This window comes from Cnephaeus nilssonii (genome assembly GCF_951640355.1).
Source record: "Cnephaeus nilssonii genome assembly, chromosome: 14".
NCBI classification, from domain to species: domain Eukaryota; kingdom Metazoa; phylum Chordata; class Mammalia; order Chiroptera; family Vespertilionidae; genus Cnephaeus; species Cnephaeus nilssonii.
Genome location: NC_137085.1, coordinates 58,302,430 through 58,326,258, shown reverse-complemented (window position 1 = coordinate 58,326,258; position 23,829 = coordinate 58,302,430). Strand labels below are relative to the sequence as shown.

The following is a 23,829-nucleotide window of genomic DNA, read 5'->3' as shown; positions in this document are numbered from 1 at the left end:
GTTAATTAATTAATAACAGCATCAAGATTTCAGGTGCTTTCCATCTTCCCACTTTGTCATCCCAGGTATATAGGCTCCCCGGTGGTTAAGACAGATTCAGCTGTTTCAGGTACCACATTCTCACATACTAACATCCAGAGCAGAAAAGGGACAATTTGTCAAGTCTTTTTTGTTGTTTTAATGAGTAAAATAATCTTACCCAAAAGTCCCCACCCAGTGACCTCCCCTCATCCTTCATTGGCCAGAACCAAGTAACATGCCCATTTTTAAGCCAATCAGAGCAAAGGGAAGAGAGCCACCATAATCTATTCAGTACAGTCTAGTCTAATTTGAGGCATGGAAGAAAGGGAAATAGCCATTGTGTAGGCCAGTGATTCTCAAACTGTTTAGTCTCATGACAACTTCACTATTATTGAAGATTACAAAGAGCTTTTGTTTATGTGAGCCATCGTTTACTGACAGTTGTTGTATCAGAAATTTAAAAATAGTTATTAATTCATTTAAAATAACAACAACAAACCCATCATTGGTTACTATGTTGTGGTGGGCAGAACGATGGTCCCTAACAATGGCCCACATCCCTAGAACCTGAGACTGTGTAGCAGATGTGATTCAGAATTTTGAAATGGGTAGATTATCCTGGATTAACTAGGTGGGCCCAATGAAATCACAGGGGTAGTTATAACTGAAAGAAGGAGGCAGTGGCAGAATGATGTAGTATAAGAAAGACACATTTGGCTATCACAGGCTTTAAAGATGGAAGGGCACCACTAGCCAAGGAATGTCGGTGGCCCCTAGAAGATGGAAAAGGTAAAGAAATGGATTCTCCGTTACCGTCTCCAGAATGGAAAGCAGACCTGCGGACACCTTGATTTTAACTTAGGGAAGTCAATCCAGAATGATAAGATACTAAATTTGTGTTGTTTTACGCCAGTAAACCTGTGGTCATTTGTTACAGCAACAACAGGAAATACGTACACATCTTAAAATTTAAAAAAAAAATTGACTATGTTTTCCAAAACACAAACAAATCAGAAGAGTGGCATTGACTTACATTTTTGGCAAATCTCTTCAAGGTCTGATATTAGAAAAGATAGGTGAATTTTTGCATCTGCTTCTGCATTCAATCTGTTGTGATATCATATGTTACATTATCTCTGGGAAAACTGTTGTACATTCATGAAAAAATGTGAGTGGAAAGGCAAATCATAAAAATAGTTTTGACTTCATGGTCCTCTTAAGAGGGTCTTGGGGACTCACAGGGCTGCCCAGACCACACTTTGAGGATCTGTGGTGAAAGAAGTCAACAATTTTGCGCCATCCCGCAAAGAACAGACAGGAAACAGTTTTTTCCATATTCCTAGAGTGAACTTGTCTGGCTTTAAGGTGATGACCTTAAGGTGATAACCGATACAGTGCAATGATTTTCACATTTCTTCCTTAATTCAAACAATATTTCTAGGAGTTTAGTTTGTGCCTGGCACTTCTTTATGGGCTGAGCTTATATAAGCAAACAAGGTGGATACGGCTCTTGTCCTGAGGAAGCTTCTGACATTTCAGTTGAAGAAAAACAAGCACATAAATAAGACAATTTCAGATATTACCAAGGAAAAGCAATGGAAGAAAGTGTGAGGGGGCCATGGCTGGTGCGGCTCAGTATGGCAGAGCACATACCTAGGTTTGGGAATGATCCCCAATGAGGACGCTTCCAGAATGCAACCAATCGATGTTCTCTCTCACATCGATGTTTCTCTCTCTCTCTCTCCTTTTCTCTCTCTAAAATCAACAAGCATATCCTTGGGTGAGGGGGAAAAAAAAAGAAGCGTGAGGGGCATTTCAGATGGTGTGCAAAGAGCTGCTTTAATTAGTCTGAAGAAGTGACGTTAGAGCTGAGATGTGTAAGAAGGAACCATTGGGAAATGTGGGCGTATATCAGGTAGAGAACAGCAGGGGCAAATATCAGGAAGGAGTATGGCAAGGTAGGAGGACAGAAGGCAAGCCAGTGTGACTGAATGTAGTGTACCAGAGGAAGGAAAAAAAACCCCACAGCTGAAGGGCCAGGCAGGTGTAAATTATTAAGGTCTTCTAGGACATCGAAAGGACTTAAGGTTTATTTTGAATTGCCATACAAACCCACTGGAGGAAATAAGAGACTGGAATTGTATTATGTGCCAGGCTTTCCTTCCGTAAATTCTTCCCCCTTCTCGGAGGGCTGCTCTTCAGCCGAACACATTCCCAATCTTGATCATGACGACTCTCCAGAAAGGTACAGGACCCCAACAGACACCGCTCACCTCACATAAATTGTGTGTCTGCCAACATCAAAAACCTATCTGAGACCAGTCAGGGGAATTTAAATGACAGGTTGCTTGATGAGGAACGACTTCTGCCTGTTGGCCAGTGTAGGCGTGCGGCCCCAAATGCACAGTGTGAATACGCCTGTTTGGCCGTTGCTGGTCTGTCCCTTGTCCAAAGCGGGACGTGTGTGCATGGATTTGTAAGGGGGATGACTCTGGAGTTAGCTTTCCTCATCTCTCCGTAACACAGGAACACACACTGGAACTTGGCTCATTTCTGGGGACTTCTTGTGACGACCCTCCGTTGCTCAGAATGCCCATTTGGTCGTCATTATCCCTCGTGTAATCAGTGTCTTCAAACGGTAGGATGATGTTACAGGGAGGTTTACAGAATACGGGACCATGCTCCACACCTTAATCAAGTAATTTAAGGATGAGCCTTCTTAGATACCATGCATCTATACAGTCATTAGCTATCTAGTGTATATTTTTATAGGCTAGTGAGAGAAGTCACCTTCTGGCTCCCACTAGAAGCCTGCGGATGAACCATGTGCCTAGAACTCTTAAGGTATTCACTATAAATAACGTGGCGTAAGTGTTTACCTGAGAAGCCTTTCCACAGCGAGAGGATGCAAAGAATTCACACATGACGACGTGACTTGAAATCTGCTTGGAAAGGGCCTTTGAAAACAGCCAGGAATTGGGACCCAATCAGTGCGCTGCCCTGCAGGTGTGATGGCCTCGCCGTTAAAAAGCTCCATCCACTTGCGTCAGAGGCCTCATCCCAGGACAGCTGTGGCTCCTTGGGCCCTAGATTCTCCTCAGTCCTGGCTCCCGAAAAAAAAAAAAATTTTTTTTTGAATTATTGTGAAAAAATTTTCTATGACCCTTAAGACCAGACTGAACATCAAAGAAAATACAGTAGGCACTTCCAGGGCTGCATCTTTTAAAAGGAATTGCATTCTGACCTCTGAGCGCAGTTCCCCAGTTTCTCCCTGCCTCTCCTCCGGGGAGGAGGGAAAGGAGGGATGGTTTTCTCTTCGCAGTCGCAACCGGTAACCGAACCTGTTGTTCTGCCAAGCCAGCCTTCGCCTTGGCGGATGCTGATTTCTGAGTGCTCGGGGAGTTATGCTTGAAACCTGTGCCTTCCTCCCACGTCAGATAAGCGGAAAGTTTGCTCTAGCCATGATAAATCTGCACACGGCGGAGATGTTTTTGGCCCAAAGCGTACGTTAGAAAGATGATTCAAGTCGCCCTCCTCCCCTTCTCGCGGCCGGGGAGTGTGTTTTGCCTGCATCCAAGAAACGTCCTTCGGCTGCAGGCGTGTGCGCGCGGAGCCCGCAGCCCGCGTTTCTGCGTCTCCGGGGCAGGGCGCCTCGGGTCGGCCGAGTGTCGTCCGCCGCTGCGGCCGGTCCTCCCCCGCGGGCGCCCGCGGAGGCGGCAGTCCCCTCCCGTCTCGAGCGCCAGGCCCGCGCGCGGCCCAGACCCGGGGAAGGGGAAGGAAGCCCTTCGCCGCAAGCCGGCGTCTTGGCCGGCTCCAAACACGCCGCCACCCCAAACTTTTCTTTTTTTTTTTCTCTCTCTCTCCCAGCTGCGCGCAACTTTTTGCCTTTTCGCCCAGCACGTTCTCGTCCCGACTTTCTGTTCCCCGGGGTCCCCTTGGTTTCCTCGCCGTCTCCCCAGCGCGCAGGGGGGGTGGGGGTGGTGCCCGGGCTGCCGGGGGCGGGGGGCGCGGAGGAGGAAAAGGGGACGGGGAAGGGGAAAGAGCCGCGACCGCTCGGGAGGAGGAACTGGGCGAAGGGGACGGAGCCGGGCGAGCGCCCGGAAAGGAAAGCGCCGCGGCGGTGTGCAGCGGTCGGAATAAAGTTCGCGCCCTTTCCGCGGCGTTCGCAGCCTCCCCTCCCCGCCTCTGCTCGCTCTCTCTTTTGACAGCTGGGCGCTAGCGGCCACCTCCACGTCCACGCCCGCACCCCCCCCCCCCAACCCCCTCCAGGGGCGCCCAAGTTGTTTTCCATCCCCAGAAAGAGACGGGTGGGAAAGTTACAAGGCGGGAGGGAGAAATATACATTCCCCTGGGCGAAACCCCTAGACATCCGAGGACAAACAACAGCAAAACGAACCCGACTTTATTGTGCAAAAGGGAAGCAACATTGTAGTCGCGACAATTCCGCGGAGAGGAGACGCTGGTGGGGCTGGCAGATCCGCCCGAGGTCACCTCGCCCGGCCCCCGACCGCCCCCTCCCCCCGCAGCAGCCCCCTCCCGCGACGGTCCGCTCCTTTTTTTTTCTTTTTTTTTTTGTCCTGTGGAGCCGGGGGAGCGCCGCAGGCTCCGACTCGGGGAGCGAGGGCGACCGGGGCGCGTGTGTAAATCAGTCACCTGAGCGCCGAGGGGCCGCGGCGAGGGCGCGCGCGGGCGGGCGGGCGGGGAGAGGCGGAGGCGGCGAGCGCGGCGGCCGGAGGAAACCGGGAGGGGGAGGGAAAGAAAGGCCGAGACGGAGGAGCGAGCGGCGGCCGAGGGGCTGGTCCAGGCGCGGCCGCTAAGAGGAGACCAAGAGGCGGGGGCTGCACTTGACAACCAGCATGCGGAGATGGTAAGAAGTTTCCACCCTCCTTTCCTTTCTATTCGAGACTTCGGGAGCCGTGAGCCCCCGGCCGCCCGGGGGGCCGTGTTTTCTCCAAGTCCGGCGGGGAGAGGTGGAGGGGGTGGCGAGGGGGGCGGGCAGGGGAGGGGAGCCCCGGTCCAACCTGGCCCCTGCTGTGCCCCCGAAATCCCCTCTAAACTTGGCCCAACTTTGCGCGGAGAGTTCCAGGTGGGAGGGTGTGTGAGGGGCGCTGGGAACGTCGCCCCCTCTCGCGGCTGCCGGGGAAAGGTGAGCGGCAGGCTCCTGGGAGTTGGGGACTGGCTGGGGGGGCCGGGCCGGGGGAGGCGGGGGATGAATGGAGCGCTGGCAGGAGCTGGGGCGGAGAGGAAAGCTTTGGAGAGAACGGGAACTTTTAAAACTTGCCCGCGAGTGAGGGACTGGCGGCGGGGCGTGGGCGCCGGGGCGCGCTGGTGCGCCGCGCGGGGAAGGCGGACGCGGCCACCGAGTCCCCCGCACCTTAGCGGTGCCCTCCCTTCGCCCTCACGTTTGGGGGGGGGGGGGGGGGGGAAACTTCCCTTTGTAAATGAAGAAATTGTAGGAAGTGCTCCTGGAGGTTGTAAGAAGAATGTGCAAAGCGCAGGCAAGAAAAGAAACCCCGGAGAGGGAGCGATTTTGAGGTGCAATTCTGGAGGAGCCGATCTGCCTTACTTACACGTGGACCGCAGGGTGGCATTTGGGGCCCGGAGAGGGGGCAGAATAATAATTACATCCCCCCCCCAAAAAAAACCCCAACAAAACAAAAACTAGATGTAATCCCCTGTGAAGTGAGGTTGAGATTAAGAAAATAAAAAAGTTCCAAGTGCAAGTGGCGGCGGCGAACGAAGCTGCGGAGCGAGATGCCAGCACAGCCCGGCTGCGCTGGAAGCGGCTCCGGGCGGCGAGGCAGCGCGCAGTCGGTTCGCCCGCGGATGGGCGCTCTGTCCGCTTTCGGGGAAGTGATTTGCTAGAAATGGGGCTGGACCACTCTCTTCCTTTTAGTTTGCTTCCACCCAGTGCTGCTGCTGTTGCCCCCGCTTGGGGGTCTCCCAGACTGTTCCGCATGTAGATGGCATCTGTAAGAAGAAGGCAGGTAGCGGGCGGGCATGTCCCCCCCTCTTCTCTTCCCCTTGGGGTGACATCCCTTGTTTCAGTGATCAAAGTCAAGACTGGAGGGTCAGGAGATGCGACTGTCAAATGCAGGCACCCAAGACAAAAAATAGCGTGCGCCCAAGACTGTGGTTACAGTCACGCTGACAGAAATTAAAGTGATTCTGAAAGCAGCGTGCGATTTATGGTGCTTCCCATTTACCCTAGGGTCAGGCTGTTGGAGAAGGGATGTACAAAAGACATCATACAAGAGTCCTGCGTGCCCGGGATTAAAGTGGCACAAAGTGGCTGTTTCATTATTTTTTATGTACTTCGTGGACAGTTACAATGGTTGGAACCTGTGTTTAAGTGGAGGCGTCAAAACAGAATATTAAATGTATCTGTTTAGCGCTTGAGCGTTTTTCTTCTAGCGGCATTTAACACAAGGACACTGTAAAAGCCGGTCGTAGGGATTTTTTTTTTCTTCCCCTTTTCCTTAGTCTGTATCCTATTTGTCTGCACATCTATTTCCGAATACTGGTCACTTTGAACAGTGACTGAACCCATTTGTCACCCGCTGCTTTGTGTTCTGCAGTTTCCGAGGTGACTTTGCACACAGACGTGCTTGACGTGGGGGGATATATTTCTTACGTAGTGTGTCTGACCTGAGGACGTAACTCGAGAGGAGTGAGACCTTGTACAAGCTCATAGAACTTCCTTTACCCCTTGGAATCACCCCAAAAATCTCTTAGGCACTTCTATAGGGTATCTGTGTTTTCATTTGTAGCGGTTTCATTTAAACTGTTCAGCCTTAATGAAGTTCTCAGTTGTAGCTACTCTTCGGTTCCCAGAGAGCAGAGTATTTGAAATCCAGATTGCTAATCACTTTACCAAAGTATTCTGGAGTATCTTCACCTGAGGGAAGTGAGCCTGAGCCTGAATGTGAGAATCTTGTGAGAAAAGTTCGAAACTGACTCTTTTTTTTTTTTTTTTTTTTTTACCCCTTGAGCATTTTAAGTTCGGTGTTGTTTGCTTGTTAAACTTTGGGGGGGAACAAAAAGCAACCTTGGGATTTTAAAACGTAAATATTAAGAAACTATTAGTAGCAGTTATACATTCCAAATACTATTCCCCCCCCCCCACCCTTTTTTTACCTGAAATGTGAAGATGTCTGTCAGGCAGGGATGTGTGATTACAAAAAGAAACAGACTGTTGCTGTATTAAAATGTAAGTGTTACAGTTTGAATTTTCAAGTGAGAGTTTTTGAGTTCAGTGCTTTACATAACATTTTGTCCTAATCTTGCTTGCTGTCAGGGATGTTTCATGGTTGTGCAATTGCTGCAGTCAAGAATGCCAATTTGCATTCCAGGAGTGTCATTTGATTACTTTTATCTGCACAGCTCCAAGACCGGCCCAGACCTCTCGTTTCATCTTGCCATGTCACGAGTCAATGCTGTGTCGTCTTTTCAAAAATCTGCCTGATTTAGACAAGAAAGAAAAGTACTTTCATGTTGCAGCCGCAGTCCCCTGCTAACTTGTCAGCAGCAGGATATGATTCACTTGGGCCCAGAAGAATGGAACAGAGAGGCGGGTTAGGCGGTTCAATAAAGCCCACGGACAGGTAGTGTGTGACATCCCCAGAGAGCTGCAGCTAATGAAGAACAGGTCTGCTTAGTTCTCCACACGCTGACCTGGTGCTGTCCCCACAGTTTTCTCATTTGATCTTTCCCAGCAAATTGATCTTTTCTTGTATTTTTTTTTGCCTTCCAAGTTAGTCCTTGTGGGACTGAAATTAGCAGAGCAACTTAAGTTGGATAATACAGCTGTTCAGAAAAGAAGAAATTGGACACTGGCTCAAAAAGGGGCGGGGGTTGGGAGGTGGAGGGAGCTGTTCTTTTTGTTGTTCCTGGGAATGTGTCTTATATTAAGGGAGTCCAAAATAGGTGATGACTTGAAGTTAGTGGTTCCCTTTATTTTTAATTTTAGAGTTAAGGTTCCTCACCATTTTAAATATTCCTTAAGTATTTGAAAGATGGTCCTAGTGAGCAGGAGGAGTTCTGTTTAGCATTTTTCATACTCACTTGTTTGAAACAACTTGCCAGTGGACTGTGTGGCTTTTATGGCTATTGTAAGATAGACTAAATATCAATGGCATTTTTTCAACTGTATTATTTATAGTCTTCTAAATAACTACAATCCCAAAGTGTCCAATACTGAATAGCAGAAAAGATTAAACGATAAAAAAAGTCATTCCCAGTGTTGTGTATAAATATGGCACATGGAAGTGTTTTCTACAAATTACCATGAGCATCTTGGTTTCCCATAAACCCCACAGAGACACTGTTAATAAAACTTTATTTTTTTTTTCATCCTGCATTTAAATGTAGGCTTTTAGAACTGAGACCAGATCACAAGTTTGAATTTGGTATAGATGTTAATATATGTTGTTACTTGTTTTTTTTTGAGGTTAAAATTGATTTTAGCAAGATGGGTAAATCTAAGTTGGGAATGTAGATATAGCTTAAACCAGATTAAAGTTTTATTACAGAATTTTGTATATGAAGCGTAGGTTGGAGGCAATTAATAGATTCTCCACGTGAGGTGGATACAAGGAGCAGTGTTTTCTGAGTTCCTGTGCAGATGGTCTCATTTACCATCTACATCTTTACAAGAAACAGTTGAAAACGTTCCCTGTAGAAGGGGAGGCAGCCTTTTCAAATCTCTCCTGCTGGATGGAAATTACATAGGGTCCTTGGTTAGTAAACTCCTCTCTGAAGAGCTAGAGGGAGCCTCGTGATTTTATTAGACATATTTAAGGTAAAAAAAAAATCACTCTGGCAATCAGAAGTTTGTAGGAAAAGTACATAAAGAATATTGGCATACTGGCTTAGTGTTTAGGTTTGGAGGGGTTATTGTAGGTTTTTGTGTGTTTTTTTGTTTTTGTTTTATTTTTTAAAGCTGTGACAGAAGCAGCAGAACTTCCTGTAAGAAAAGTGATCAAGAAGTCTGCTAAGATTTCTAAGTTCTACCTTTTAGGTTATTCGAAGATCAAGCAAAATGCAACCAAATACATTTTAAATCTGATTTGGTTTGCTAAGGTCTGCTTATCGTTTTGTTAACTGAAGGCGTTCTCCTGTTAGGAGGCCAACCTTCCATGTTCTATTAAATGTAACTTCCTCCCCAGTCACTGAGGAAGGGGATGGGTACCTTCTTTCAGTTCACTTAAAGACAGCCTCCTCTCTGTCAATAATGGTTTTGAAGTAGTTCTACACACAACTGCCGTACTCTGGAGAGAAGTCTCCTTTAAGATAAATGCTTCATGGTATAAGCATATATAGTAAACCATTTATATGAGGAATCAATAAATATGTTAAATTTAAAGAAATAGAACTCAAGTGGTATTAAGTTCAGTATTTGTTGTTTAATTTCACAGTCTTCCCACTAAAATTTGTGATATATTTACATTTAAGAGTCATTGACCATAATTGTTCTTTAATATGTATATACTAGCTTTTAGTAGCCTTACTTTGGACAAACTTATTTGCCATTTAAGTAAATAATATAATCCAGTGAGATAAACTACCCAGATTTGCCTTATTTTTTCATCTCTTGAACAGTAGCTCTCATTATATTGCTAGCCAATAAAAGTCTTTATTTGTTGCTTATTAGAACCCTCAGTACACTCAAGAGTTCAGCTATAATTTAATTTGGCTGTTCAAAGAGGCTCCCTTGTTTTAAAACATGTTCTCAGTATGCTTTTACCATTTATTGTAAACCTATATTCTAACTCATGTATATGCATAGGAACGATTTTACAGATAGGTCATTTTTAAGGTTTGCTATAGAAGAGTTATAACTTTTTTTTCTTAAAAAAAAAGTCTACCTAACAAAGTCATTTTTTTCTTTTTTCTTTATGTTTCCTGATAATCTGGAGCATTTTTCCCCCTTGGTGATTTAAATAATTTTGCTATTATAATTTAAAATCAATTTCCCCAGGAAGACAACCTTCCATTAAGGTATAGTTCAGAATGGCATTAACAAAACAAATATAATAAATAAGAATTCTATTTGAGGACATTTCACTTTGCAGTCACTTGAAATTACAAAAAGTTTGCCTTGCACTTCACACATGGCTAGCATACAGATTCAGTTTCCTTACAGTAAACTGCTGGGAAGTTTTGCATTGAGTGGAAGGAAGATCGATGGCTTGAGAGTTTTGGTGATATTTGTAACAAATCACGCTCACTAAAGACTAGACCTTGACTGTAAAACTCTAAAATGAGTATCAGGAATTCTTCCATAAGGAAGGCAGAATGTGGAAGTGCTGAATGAGTCACTGCATGTGTATCTTACCAGTGGGAATCGCATCCCACCAGCCCTCTAGATACAGTATTTAATAGTTATCAAAATGTATAATATTGTCTTGGAACTCGTGGTTCGTGAGTTCACAGTCCCTGCTTTTTTTTTTTAATGTGTGTTTAGTACAAAGATGTAACAACCCACACAAAACATTTTTCTCTTATTATGACCTTACATTTGCCAAAGTGCCCCATGCTGAAATTCCTTTTCAGTATCTTTTTTTTTCCCCCCTAGTCCGAAGCCAGACGTGTACCCAGACACAAAAGCCTCTGTGTATAGCAAGCTGTTTTAAATATTGTGACTCGACGATGTGCTGTCCTTTCTCTGCTTGAGCCAAGGATCTCTGCTCAGTGTCTGTGGATTACCAAGCTCCTTCTTTATTGTACCTCTTGTCAACGATTCCTATTCATTTAACCTTTCATTAGTGTCTGTGCAGCTTCACTGTCTGGAAAGGCAGGGAAAAACCGAAAGGCCCCACTGTCACAGTTATTAGATTTCTCGGTTACATCCCAGCAACCATAGAGAAGTGAGAGCCGGCACTATTGTCGTGCACGCTGCTGTCCTGGGGTGCAGCTCTTCTGTGCATGTCAAGGACATGTGCCACATGTTGATATGCATCCCAGGGATAAATGCACAACATGGGGGATAGGCCGGCACTGGCAGTAATGAGCTTTGTAGGAGTTATTGCAAAGACCAACAGTTTGTGAAGGAATTTCGCTTAACAGGCCAAGGAGATAGGCAGAGTTGAGGGCTGCCAAGGTTGGCCTGGGCGGAGCTTGTCAGTCACATTGTTTTCATCTAAACTTCATTTGAGGGGGAAATTGAATACGTTGGACAGCATTGAAAAGTCTTATTTTCATTTTTAATCTTTCAGAGGAGAAAAGTGTTATTTCTGGTGACTATTTAGTGTAGTATGACAATTTTTATATGACCTGAATCATTTATAGAATTTATCTTAGTTCTTACATACCTAGGAAAGAATTGAGATATTTCGTAGATGCCATATGTATTTAAAATATGTAGAACAATAATGTGGCCTGTTAATTTTCCTATGCTACTCTCTTCCCCTTTGGATTTCCCTCTGCTGCTAATGATTTGATTATTTAGAAATGCATTGGCCTTGCTGCCTCGATGTAAAGGAAAAAATACAGTGATCATTGGATCTTTTTCAAATCATAATGAAGACGAATATTTGTAACTTTTGGATTGGAAGATGTTACTTCAACATCTTGGAAGATTCATAGAGTTACTTTTTAAGAATTCTCGAAACATTTGAATAGAAAATGGTAAATTATAACACCTTCATCTCTCTCTACCCAAAAGTGTATTTGTTTTTTAACTAGGAAAACTTTGTTACCAAGAGTGGATAAAAAATATTTTGGTCTTTCTAATTTAAATAATTCTTGTCAGTTTTCCAAACTCTTTGGGGGCTCGCCAATAACTTTGCAAACATATTAATGATTTATTACCAATCCTTATAAAGTTATTTGTAATTTTTACTTGACCCTACCTTCTTTTTTAAAGCCACATTTCACTTTTTGATAGTTGTATTTGATGCTTTCTCTGGTAAGCTTTTTATGGTGTCTTGTGACTGTTTTAAAGGGCTTAATTGCCTTTGTTTCAGGGAAGAAAGATGAGCTATTTTTCATATTCCTTCCCTCAGGTGGGATGCTCCTTTCCAGTGAAACATATATTCAGTAATTGACAGCTCAGTGCCTAGCCAGCCTAAGGCCATGCTCCAGTCTCTTGGCCGTTGGGTGAAAGTTCTGTGTACGTTGTTTTAAGATGCATTTGCCTTTATCATTTGAGGTGACCAGGTGGCTTTCCTCCAGCCAAGACAAGGGTATGTTAACTTTCCCCCTTCTAATAGTCCTGTTTCTATTATGGTTTGTGTTGGGTGAAGTAGAAGAGGAAAGAGGGACTTGTGAGCTATAATTTTAGCCATCACTCCGTCCCCTGCCCCCCTCCCCCCAACAACAAAAAAATCAACTTAGAAAATAGGCCAGAGCTATGTGGTAATTAAAGAGAAAGGGATCCATGCAATAGCTACTCTCTTTGGGAATCCTAAAACTCTCCAGCTATCCAGTGTCTCAGTGCAGCTGGCTGATTGGATGCACCATTATCCACTCAGAGTGAGAATAGCCCCGGGACCGGGTTTGCAGACAGACCCCACTTGATTCCATCTAAGTTTGAGAACCTCCATTTCATCATTTGTAAAACAAGTGAGTTTGGTCATTTTGAATGTGCTTTCCAATTTTATGTGACAGGACTATACTGTCATAGCAGTTTAATATTTTTAATAGTAGGATTGAGATATAATTCATATGCTGTATAATTCACCCATTTAAAATATACACTTAATAATATAACATTCTATGGATATATCACCTTTTATTTATCCATTCATCCATTGGTGGAAATGTGGGTTATTTTCACCTTCTGGTTATTATGAATAACTAGAGGCCCAGCGCACGAATTCTTGCACAGGTGGGGTTCGGCCGGCCCGGCCCCAATCAGGGCAGATCAGGGCTGGGCCTGTTGGGAGGAGGAGACAGCGGGAGGTTGGCTGGCCGACCCACCCCAATTGGGGCCGATCAGGGATTGGCCGGCTGAGGGGAGGAGCTAAGGGTGATTGGCCAGCAGGTCCAGCCCCTGAATGGGGTGGGGGGCTGATTGGGGGTAAGGCCGGCCATGGGGAGGAGCTGTGGGCGGTGGGCTGGCCAGCCCCGCCCATGAATGGGGGGTGGCAATCAGAGGTCAGCGGCCAGGGGAGGGGCTGGGGAAGGTTGGCCGGCTAGCCTGACCCCTATTGCTGTGGGCTGATCGGGGTGGTGGGAGCTGATTGGGGGTGAGGCTGGCTGTGGGGAAAGGCTGTGGGCGGTGGGTTGGCCGGCCCCACCCCCGAATGGGGTGGGGAGGGCCAATACGGGGCCAGTGGCCTGGGGGAGGGGCCATGGGTGGTTGGCTAGCCAGCCCTGCCCCTGATCTGAGTAGGGGGGCGCTGATTGGGGGCAGAGCTGACTGGGGGGAGGGGTTGCGGGCTGATTGGGGTGGTGGGGACCCATCGGGGGCGGGGCTGGCCGGGGGGAGGCGCTGCAGGAAGTTGGCCAGTGGGCCCCACCCCCGATTCACTGGTGTGCTGGCTGCAGTGGCGTCATAGCGACTGGTCATTCTGGTTGTTACGACATTCTGGTCGCTGGCTTTTTATACATATAGATGAATAATGCTGCTGTGAACATGTGTGTACAAATGTTTTGTTCTCATTTCTGTTGGGTCCATACCTAGGAGTGGAATTCCCAAGTCATATGGCAGCTTATCTTTAACCTTTTGAGAATGTGCCAAATCACTTTTACTAAGCAGCTGCACCATTTTACATTTCCACCGACAGTATGTGAGTTTTCTAATCTCTCTACATCCACTCCAAACTTGCTATTGTCTGTCTTTTAATTTTAAGCAGCCTAGTGGTTGTGAAGTGGTTTTGCTTTGCATTTTCCTGATGGCTAATGTTAAGCATCTTTTCATATGCTTATTGGCCATTTGTATATTTGTATATCTTTTCTGTGAAGCAGAAAAAGATCTGTTAAATCCTTTAGCCATTTAATATATATATATTTTTATTGATTTCGGAGAGGAAGGGAGAGGGAGAGAGAGAGAAACATCAGTGATGACCAAGAATCATTGATTGGCTGCCTCCGGCACACCCCGCCCCCTGGGGATCGAGCCTGCAACCCCGGGTATGTGCCCTGACCTGGAATCTACCCATGACCTCCTGGTTCATAGGTCGACATTTAACCACTGAGCCATACCTGGCAGAGCCCTTTAGCCATTTTTTTTTTTTTAATTTAGGTTATATGCCTTTTCATTGAGTTGTAAGAGCTCTTTATACATTCTGGACACAAGTCCTTCATTAGACAGAAGATTTACAAATATTTTCTTCCATTCTGTGGGTTGTCTTTTTACTTTTTTGTTGGTGTCTTATGAAGCACAGAAGCTTTAGATTTTGATAAAATCCAACTTATTAATGTTTTTTTTTTGGAAGATTTTGAAATTGTTTTTTGGAGAGAGAGGAAGGGAGAGGTAAAGAGAGAGAAACATCCATCAGCTGCCTCCCTCACACCCCATATCGGGGTTCCAGCAGCAACCCAGGCGTGTGCCCTGACCAGGAATCAAACTGGCACACTTTCAGTGCACAGGGCGGATGCCCAACCAGCTGAGCCACACTGTCCAGGGCTTAATTTTTCTTTTGTTGTTTGTGCTTTTGGTACTCGAAGAAACCACTGTCTAAACCAAGGTCATGCTGACTTATTCCTGTATTTTCTTTCAAGAGTCTTACAGACAGTATGAGCTCTTACATTTAAAGCTTTGATCCTTTTTGGTTAACTTTTGTATAATTTGAAGTAGGGGTCTAACTTCATTCCAGTTGTTCCCAGCAACATTTGTTGAAAGACCGTTCTTTCCCCCATTGAATTACTATGGCACCTTTGTGGAGAATCATTTGACCATAGGTGTACGGGTTTGTTTCTGGATTTCTTATATGGGTCCATTCAGCTACATGACTATCCTTTGTGCAAATACCATACTGTCCTGATTACTGTAGCTTTGCATTAAGTTTGCAACTGAGAAATGTGACTCTTCCAATTCCATTCCTTTCTTTTCAAGATTATTTTAGCTATTCTTGGTTCCTTAGCAGTTTACTTAAACATTTTTCTTATTGTGGTAAAACACATACAACATAAAACCCGGCTCACTTGGTTGGAGTGCTGCCCCATACACCAAAAGCTTGTGAGTTTGATTCCCAGTAAGGACACATGCTTAGGTTGTGGAGTCAATCCCTGGTTGGCATGCATATGAGAGGCAACTGATGGATGATTCTCTCATATCAGTTTCCCTCTCTATCCCCTCTTCCTCTCTCTATTATCAATTAAAAAACCCCACACACATCATAAAAATTGAACAACTTAACCGTTTTAAGGTACAGTGGCATTAACTGTGTCTTGTGCAACAGATTTCTAGAACTTTTACATCCTGCAGAATTGAAACTTTGTTGAACAAGTCCCCTTTTCTCTCTCCCCACAGCCCACGGCAACCACCATTTTATTTTCTAAGAGTTTGATTATCTTAAACTAGAGGCCCAGTGTGAGGAGGTACCCCGCGGGGGGCCGGGACCCATGCCTGACTCGCGGCATCCCCCGACCCCCCTGTGTTCGCTCCGGGGCTGCCCAAGCCACCCCCGCTGGCTCAGGCAGGCCCCCCTGCCTCTGTCTTCGTCTCTGCTCCGGGCCTCACCTGCATGCACAACCTCCTCCTGTCTGGTCGTGACCTGTTACAGAGTCCCGGCCTAATTTGCATATTACCTCTTTATAATATAGATGGTTAATGTAAGTGGGATCATGTAGTATTTTTCCTTCTGTAAATGGCTTATTTCATTTAGCATCATATTCTGAAGGTTCACCTATGCTGTAGCAGGTGACAGGATTTCCGTCTTTTTTAAGGCTTACAATTTTTCCACATTTTCTTTACCCATTCATCTGTAGATGGACATTTAGCTTGAGCCTACCTAATGGCTATTGTGAATAATTCTGCTGTGAACATGGATGTGCAAATAACTTCAATTTCTGCTTCCAGTTCTTTGTGTGTGTGTGTGTGTGTGTGTGTGTGTGTGTATTTAGAAATGGGTTGCTGGATCCTATAGTAATTTTATTTTTAACTCTTTGAGGAACCTTCATACTATTGTACATAGCTGCTGCCCATTTTACATTCTCACCAACAGTGCACCAATGGTTCCAATTTCTTCACATCCTTGCCAGCTCTGACTTTGTCTTTTTTTTTTTTTTTTAAATAGTGGCCTTTCTGATGAGTGTGAGGTGATATCTCATTGTGGTTTTTATTTGTATTTCCCTGGTGGTTAATGAAGTTGAACATCATTTCTTTCATACGCTTGTTGGCCATTTATATGTGTTCTTTGGAGAAATGTCTATTCAAGATTTTTGTCATTTTATTGGAGTTTTTTAAATTGTTGAGTTGTATTTTAATATATTCTGTATATCAACCTATTATCAGAATTACGATTTGCAACCATACAGTAGGTTGCTTTTACACACGTTTGATTACTTCCTTTACTATACAGAAGCTTTTTAAGTAGTCTCATTTGTCTGTTCTTTTGTTGTTGTTGTCCTTATCGGTTTTCTTTTAAAACAAATTTATCTGATTCTAAAAGAGGAAAGACTGCATTCAGAAAGTACATCTATTGTTTGGGTACTATTGTAGCTCTTGGTGGTACTACAGGGGACAAGAAATGTGTCACTTGACTAACAGCCAAAAGACTCTATGGCTGTTAGTTCCCTGTGAAACACCTTGGTTTTACTTTGATGTTTTTTAATTATCACTGCATTTAAAAAAATTCTAGGTGTTCTGTGTAAGAGAGACAGTTCATGCCCGGGAGGGTGGAATTAAGTACCTAGAAATAATTGTTTTTGGTTTTATAAATATGTCAAAGGAAAGGAAGAAAAAAGTTACGATTGAGAAAATTTCTCTTCCTGGACATTTCGTAGTAACTAGAAAAACACCAACAGTGATTAAAACTAAAACTTGTAGGATTTCAAACCCAAACTAACTAGTCTAGTTGAATTCTAAATAAATACCATATTCAAATCTAGCATGGCACATTTGGAAACATGAGCTTATTTTAAAGTTGACCTGACAAAATTTGTAATTAAAATACCTCATTTTAAAATTTAGAGACACTGGGGAGCAAATGAAAGGTAACCTCATTTGCAAGCAGCCGTGTTGTGTCATTGTTGAATTAAAAAAAAAATTATTCCCTTAAAGTTCTAATTTCTCTTTATTCATGGTAGTAAAAACCTATATTTCCAGCCAAAATAACTGCTTTTCTGGTATTCTGATGGACCAGTCTTACTTAACTTCATTGTCTATTTTTGTTCTTTGCCAGTTGTTTTGGACAAAAAGTTTTATTTTTCATTCACTATCAACTATTAATTAGATGTGCTGATTAAATAGATAAGTGCAGAGTACATGTCCTTTTTCTCACCACATCAGTGTTTACATATTTAAAAGTTAATTAGCCAATTTTAAATTGTATCTCATGACATAGTTTGAGGATTTACGTTTCCCCTGGTGAAATTTCTGTAAAGGATTTAAAATCATTTATAGAAATTGATATGGTTGAAAAATGTGTATTTACTAGACACTTAATTTTTGATTACATACACATTTTATCTTTCCCATGGCACATTTTGTTAATGTTGAACAAGAAATCAATGCTGCGTTTTTGTCCTTTTTAACATGTTTTGACATGTGCACATATGTATATAGAATGACAAGATCGTTTGTGCTGTTCTTGGTATTGTGCATGTTTTGAGGACAAGAGGCAATTATTTAGAACAAATACAAAGAAAGTCCACTCAGTTCTCTGGCCTGTGGTATGTAATCCCACTGGAATACACATTTGACTCTCTAGTGGGGTAGGGAAGTTTGTTCTGTCAGCATACCTGTGCTGGTAGAAGCACAGTGTGCTCAGAGTTTGCTCTCATTCCGAATGGTGATTGGAAACAAAACAACATTGTATTTGTTTGAATTGGTTTTGACAGACCAAAACATTAATTTTGCTTCAGAGGACATTAACTTGAAGTGATATTACAAAATAAATATTTTTAAACCCAGAACTTCTGCCAGGTGTTGAGCCATATTTTTTCAGCCTATCACTATCTCTGGTAAGAAATAGTTTCACATAAGGGACTTGTTTGTTCATTGGTTTTTGTAGCGTCACTGTGTCCCTCAATATCAACCAGTTATTGACATGACATTTTTTGTGTAATAGAGTACAATGATAATTAGATCTAATGAAATGAAAGTGTGTGTGTGAGTGGGAAGGCAGGATAGTATAGTTTACTGAAATTTTATTTTGGGGTGGAAAGGAATGGTTTAACACTTATATTTTCATGCTGCAGTAAGCAATACCTGGTATGTTATTTTTTGTAGTTTCAGATATATGTATGGATGGCATGGATGTATATTGAGAGTATCACTGAACGTTTTACTAATATCAAATTGTATTTCTGAAATAGAGATATGCCTGGGTAATAAATAAAAACAGCCAGCAAGTAAATAGTTGATTACTATATGTAGAATAACTTGTTGTAGATTTGCATGAAACAATATTAGGCAATAGTGTAGTGATTTGGTAAAAATAAAAAAGATGCTTTTAGATTTTTTCAGGTTTTTGTGTTCAAGCTGTACATCTGGGATAGGCATGGGAGTTCAGATGTCTTCATATTTCAAAGCCTAACACACTGTTATTTTCAAATATAACAATAGGCGTTTGAGTTTCTGTGAGACTCATGACAGACACTCTGTTAGCTGCTATAAGTATTACAGATGAAGCAGAAGCTATAACCCTAACATCAAGGAGCACAAAATGCATTGGCAGGAAGATATTCATTATATTAAAAAGAATAACCATAGTCTAGAGTCTGTCTCTGGTCTTCATTTGCTTAGAAATCTAATTTTGTCAGTACACCACCTTTGAAAGAGTTCAGTTATTCACAAACTCATTCAACTTGTTCACTAACAGAGAGGTGGAGAATACACACACACCTGCAAGCATGGTGTGTGACCATGTATATATCTGCATACCATATTAGGCGGAATACTCACCTACTTGTATTGGCACGCTTAGCACATTTTCTCCTTTGCAGCCAAATTATAATCAAAATGTTGCTCATTGCTTTATGAGTTTGGGAGTTAACAGAGAGTGTTAGGGATGTAAGTGGAAGGCGTAAGGGCCTCCTCACAATATAGGGAAAACGTTACCAGTGGCCTGTATTATTTACAAAATATACTTTGGACTGTGTCCGGAAGAGCATTGACAAAATGTACCCTCCCCCGCCTTGCTTTTTTTTTTCTGCTCCCGTTCCCTTTTCTGATTGACAAATGCTTTTTCTCTAGATATGTTAATATTCTCAAGCAGATACTCTCAACTGTCCTGGGAGCTACTTGTTAAGGTGACTTTGACTCCGTTTGGTTTTTTATGGACCTAATGCAGATGGCAGTTTCATTTCAGTCATTTTAGATTTCTTGGGAGACACTTCATGGTACTACCTTACGTGTAATTATTTTGTATAGGGATGGGCAACACTGGTGGGAGGCCACAGGATAAGACAACAGTTTTCTAGAGGGGGAAAAAAAAAAGATTTTGCTTGTTTATTGGCCTTACACATAGGTGTAATAAACTGCAATCTAGAAGCCAATAGGGATGTTGTTTGTGTGTACTTAATCTCCGAATCTGTTTTCTGTGTGGTAGGCAAGTTTCTCAGTGACTTTGGGGGTGATGCTCTAACCAACTGAGCCATACCGGCCAGGCCCAATTAATTTTTTACTTTAGTTTTTGTTCCTTTTAAAACACTTTATTATCAATTAGATTCTGATTGAAGAGAAAAATTGGTTAGGGTAGAAAGATGAGGCACTGAATAGCCACTGGATGCCCAAAGGACAGAAGATGCTGGTAGACAAGGAAGCCCCCTGTTGGCGTTTCCTTAGGTCTCGTCTAACTTCTATCCTTACATTTATATTTTCAGTGTGTAGTTTGGAACAGTTGTGTAATGTGATAATTTTATTATTTCAACTCCCATTGGGTTTAATATATTGCAAATTTAAGTTTGAAAAGGTGTCAGAACAGAAAATAAAGTAGGGGTGATGATGGGGAGAATGGAGAAATTGCACAGGCGATGTTGAACACTGATAAAAATGTAGTTCGAAAAATACATTGAAAAACAAAGGGCCAGTTAAAAGGAGTGGCACAAACACCCAGATTCACTATATATTTTTTCTAGGATCTTTCAGCATCTCCTTCTCTTGTGCCCCTCATGTACTGGGCAGAGTCCTGTTAGATCTGCCTCCCCATTACCTCTCTCTCTCCCCGCTTCCCCCGCCATGTACTACCCCACTGCTATTACCCTGGTCCCAAGCACCATCACCTGTTACTTGGAAAACTGGGGCACCTTCTAACTGGCCTCGTGCTGCCTTTCTTGCCTCTCTCCTGCCCCTTACATCCAGACTGTTCTTCACAGAGAAATAGCTTCCCCATCTCAAAACCTCCCCGTGACTTCTTTACCACACCGGCAGTGAAATCCAAACTCCTGCCGTGACCAAAAAGGGCTGTGACCAAAAAGGGTACGTGAGATGAGATCGCTGCCCAGTGCGCCAACCACATTTCCGACGGCTGCTCCCTCTGCTGCTGTTTTACTGACCTTCTTGCTGTTCACTGAACATGCCAGCCGTGTGCTTACCTCAGGTCTTTGCACGTGGTTTTCCTCTGCCTCACTGATCTTCTCCCAGCTGTTTGCGTGGCTCCCTCCCCCGTTTCATTCAGTGGTCCTCGCAGATGTCATATTCGAAGGTAACTTCGTGACAACTTCCCTCCCCCGGCTGTTTCCACACTATATACGTCTCTGACCTCGTAACCCTGCTCTTTTTCTTCATTGCGTTGATCACCACTTGAAAATATATTTAAATTTTTGTTTATATGTAGTTTACTATTTGTCTGCTGATCTCCCCCCCTCCCCCGCCCCGCAAGGATATCAGGCTCCATAAGAACAGGAACTTTGATTGTCTTGATAATTTCTGAATTTCCATTACCTGTAGCAGTTCCTGGTGTGGGAAACATTCAACAGGATATGTATTGAATGAATGAATATACATTCTTTCATTCATAAGCAAATTATTTACCTGTTTTTATCCGCTCTTCGTTATTCCGTGGAGGATTATTTATGATCACCTGTTTTTTTCTGTTCTGAACTGCTTACTGGAGTTTTGGTTTCCAGGGTAGATGTAAACACCACAAGGGGTGTGCCAAGATCATCCTATAAGATGTGGGGAACTATATTGGAAATTCGATTTATCTCAATCTTCTGTGTTCATGTTTGTGCTTTATAAGGTGCAGGATACCTTAGTACAAATATAAGGGATTTACTATGCCGTCAAAAACATTAGAATGATCTGGACAAGGATGGAACTTTGTTTAAAGTAAGATTTATCTCCGCAGTCTGGCTATTTCAAAGATTTTTTTGCTTTTGAGTAATAAGGTGGTGATACCACATAAAATTCTTCTCATTATTCAGAAGGTCGCACAGATCTAATGTTTGGTTGTATCAGTATTTATACCTTAATATTCAATTTTTGGTGGAATTTTCAAGACTTTTTAGTGAAGGGGCACCTGTGAAAGTATGTGAGTTATTTCAGTGATGATTCAAAATTGCTATCTGATTGGTCTGTTTCTGGGAGATATGAGCTTTTGGTTAATCTTTGAATAAGTCTTTCCCCTCGTTTTGAATGACTTAGGCTTTTTAATGAAGCTTAATTGGATATTTGCATTTCTGTGTCTTCAGTGCAAAAAGTATATTTTTATTTATACCAGAGAGGAAGGGAGAGGGAGAGAGAGATAGAAACATCTATGATGAGAGAAAATCACTGATTGGCTGCCTCCTGCACCATACGGGATCAAGCCCTCAACCCAGGCATATGTCCTGACTGGGGATTGAACCGTGATCTCGTTCATAGGTCTGTGCTCAACCACTGAGCCATGCTGGCCTGTCTGTGTCTTCAGGTTTTTTTAGGTAGTTTATTCTATATGCTAATTAGACCTAACAGCCGAATGACCTTCCTGACATCCTTCCGGACAACCTTCTGGGTAAAGCTGGGGCTGCGAGGGCCGAGCCCCTTACACATATTTTGTGCATCGGGCCTCTAGTTGAGATATATGTAATTCACATAGTGTACAATTCACCATTATGAGTTTTACATTCCATTTTATAATTACAGTTTATGCAATTTTAAAGACACAGAAATAAATGATAAACTTAGAATTTGGATGCAAGTTTAAGTACTCATTTTAATACCTTCTTAAGTTAAAGGAAGTTTTATAACATGAAGAACTTGTTAATACAATATTTGACAGGTTTCATAAACATGAATGAAGCATTGAAGTAATGTACTAATGAATATGCTAAGGAAACTTTAAAACCACAAATAAGCAGGTATAATTATTATTCTTCATAAGGTTGTTCTAGAACAGTGGTCGGCAAACTCATTAATCAACAAAGCCAATTATCAACAGTACAACGATTGAAATTTCTTTTGAGAGCCAAGTTTTTTAAACATAAACTTCTTCTAACGCCAATTCTTCAAAATAGACTCGCCCAGGCCGTGGTATTTTGTGGAAGAGCCACACTCAAGGGGCCAAAGAGCCGCATGTGGCTCGCGAGCCGCAGTTTGCCGACCATGGTCCTAGAAGATCATTCACTGATGGTGGCATCGCTTAAAATGTTTTTGGAGCTCTTCATTTGACATTGGTTTCAGACAGCTTGTGTCTAATTCTTCTAAGTATGTCCAGTGCTAGCAAATTTTCTGAATTGTCGAGAAGTTAAGCCTGATGAAATGGTGGGTTATAAAGCCAGATAATTCCATTTTTGGTAAGAAAAAATTAGCACAATTAATTTTTTCCATATAGCTTATAAATTGGCTCTGAAAATAGTTACAAATGAAGAATTCCAGAAATATTTCAAATTAAGTTACATCATTGGAATAAGTACAGTGTTTAGAAATAACAACTGAGACATATTTATTATTTTTCCCCACTAGTAATGGAGTTTTTGAAACCCATGGAAACTCATTTGGCTATATAAGAATCAGTGTGAGCCTGGCCAGCGAGGCTCGGTGGTTGAGCATTGACCTATGAACCAGTAGGTCATGGTTCCATTCCCTCTCAGGGCACATGCTCGGATTGCAGGATCAGTCTCCAGTGGGGTGTGCAGGAGGCAGCCAATCAATAATTCTCTCATTGATGTTTCTATCTCTCTCTCCCTCTCCCTTCCTCTCTGAAATCAATAAGAAAATATTTAAAAAGTAAAAAAAATAGAATCAGTGTGAGATTTCATGCATATGTCAATTGGCAATTCATACATAAGTGCATGCTTAGAAACATCTTTCACCCACAAAATTGTGTCAGTATTTTGTAGTCTTTTTAAAAAATATATTTTCAGTAATTTTTAGAGAGAAAGGAAGGCGGGGGTGGGGGGGGGGAGAGAAAGAGGAGAGAGAGAAAACATTGGTATGAAAGTGGAATATTAATTGGCTGCCTCCTACACACCCCCTACCGGGGGATCGAGCCCACAATCCAAGCATGTGCTCTGACTGGGAACTGAACCGGCAGTTTCTTGGTGCATGGAATGATGCCCAACCACTGAACCACACACACCAGGGCAGTATTTTGTAGTCTTTTGTAACTCAGCTTCATGTGGCAAGTACTTGATAAATTCTGTTTCAGGGTAAATCTGTGGAATCTGAGTAAAATTACTATAGGTCATGGCTGAGGAGGCCTCTGAAGGCAAAGGATGTCAAGAAAAATTTTAACCAAGATGTGAGACTGCATAAATGCTCCATGATACAAATAA

At 43.0% G+C, this 23,829-nt stretch overlaps 1 protein-coding gene across 6 annotated transcripts in view; it reads left to right on the top strand.

The window, feature by feature from the left end:
• Window positions 1-4,792: 4,792 nt before the first annotated feature.
• Window positions 4,793-23,829, top strand: part of BNC2 (basonuclin zinc finger protein 2) — a 424,606-nt gene continuing 405,569 nt past the window's right edge. For 4 of the 6 annotated variants that reach the window (XM_079789737.1, XM_079789735.1, XM_079789734.1 and 1 more), the window contains exon 1: window positions 5,143-5,167. Coding sequence is in view for 2 of the 6 variants with exons in the window: in XM_079789736.1 (XP_079645862.1) it covers window positions 4,886-4,888 (3 nt within the window). In the remaining 4 variants the exon portion in view is untranslated. Of the gene's footprint in view, window positions 4,889-5,142; window positions 5,168-23,829 lie in introns of those variants that run through there. The other 2 variants (XM_079789736.1, XM_079789740.1) reach the window with 2 other exon arrangements.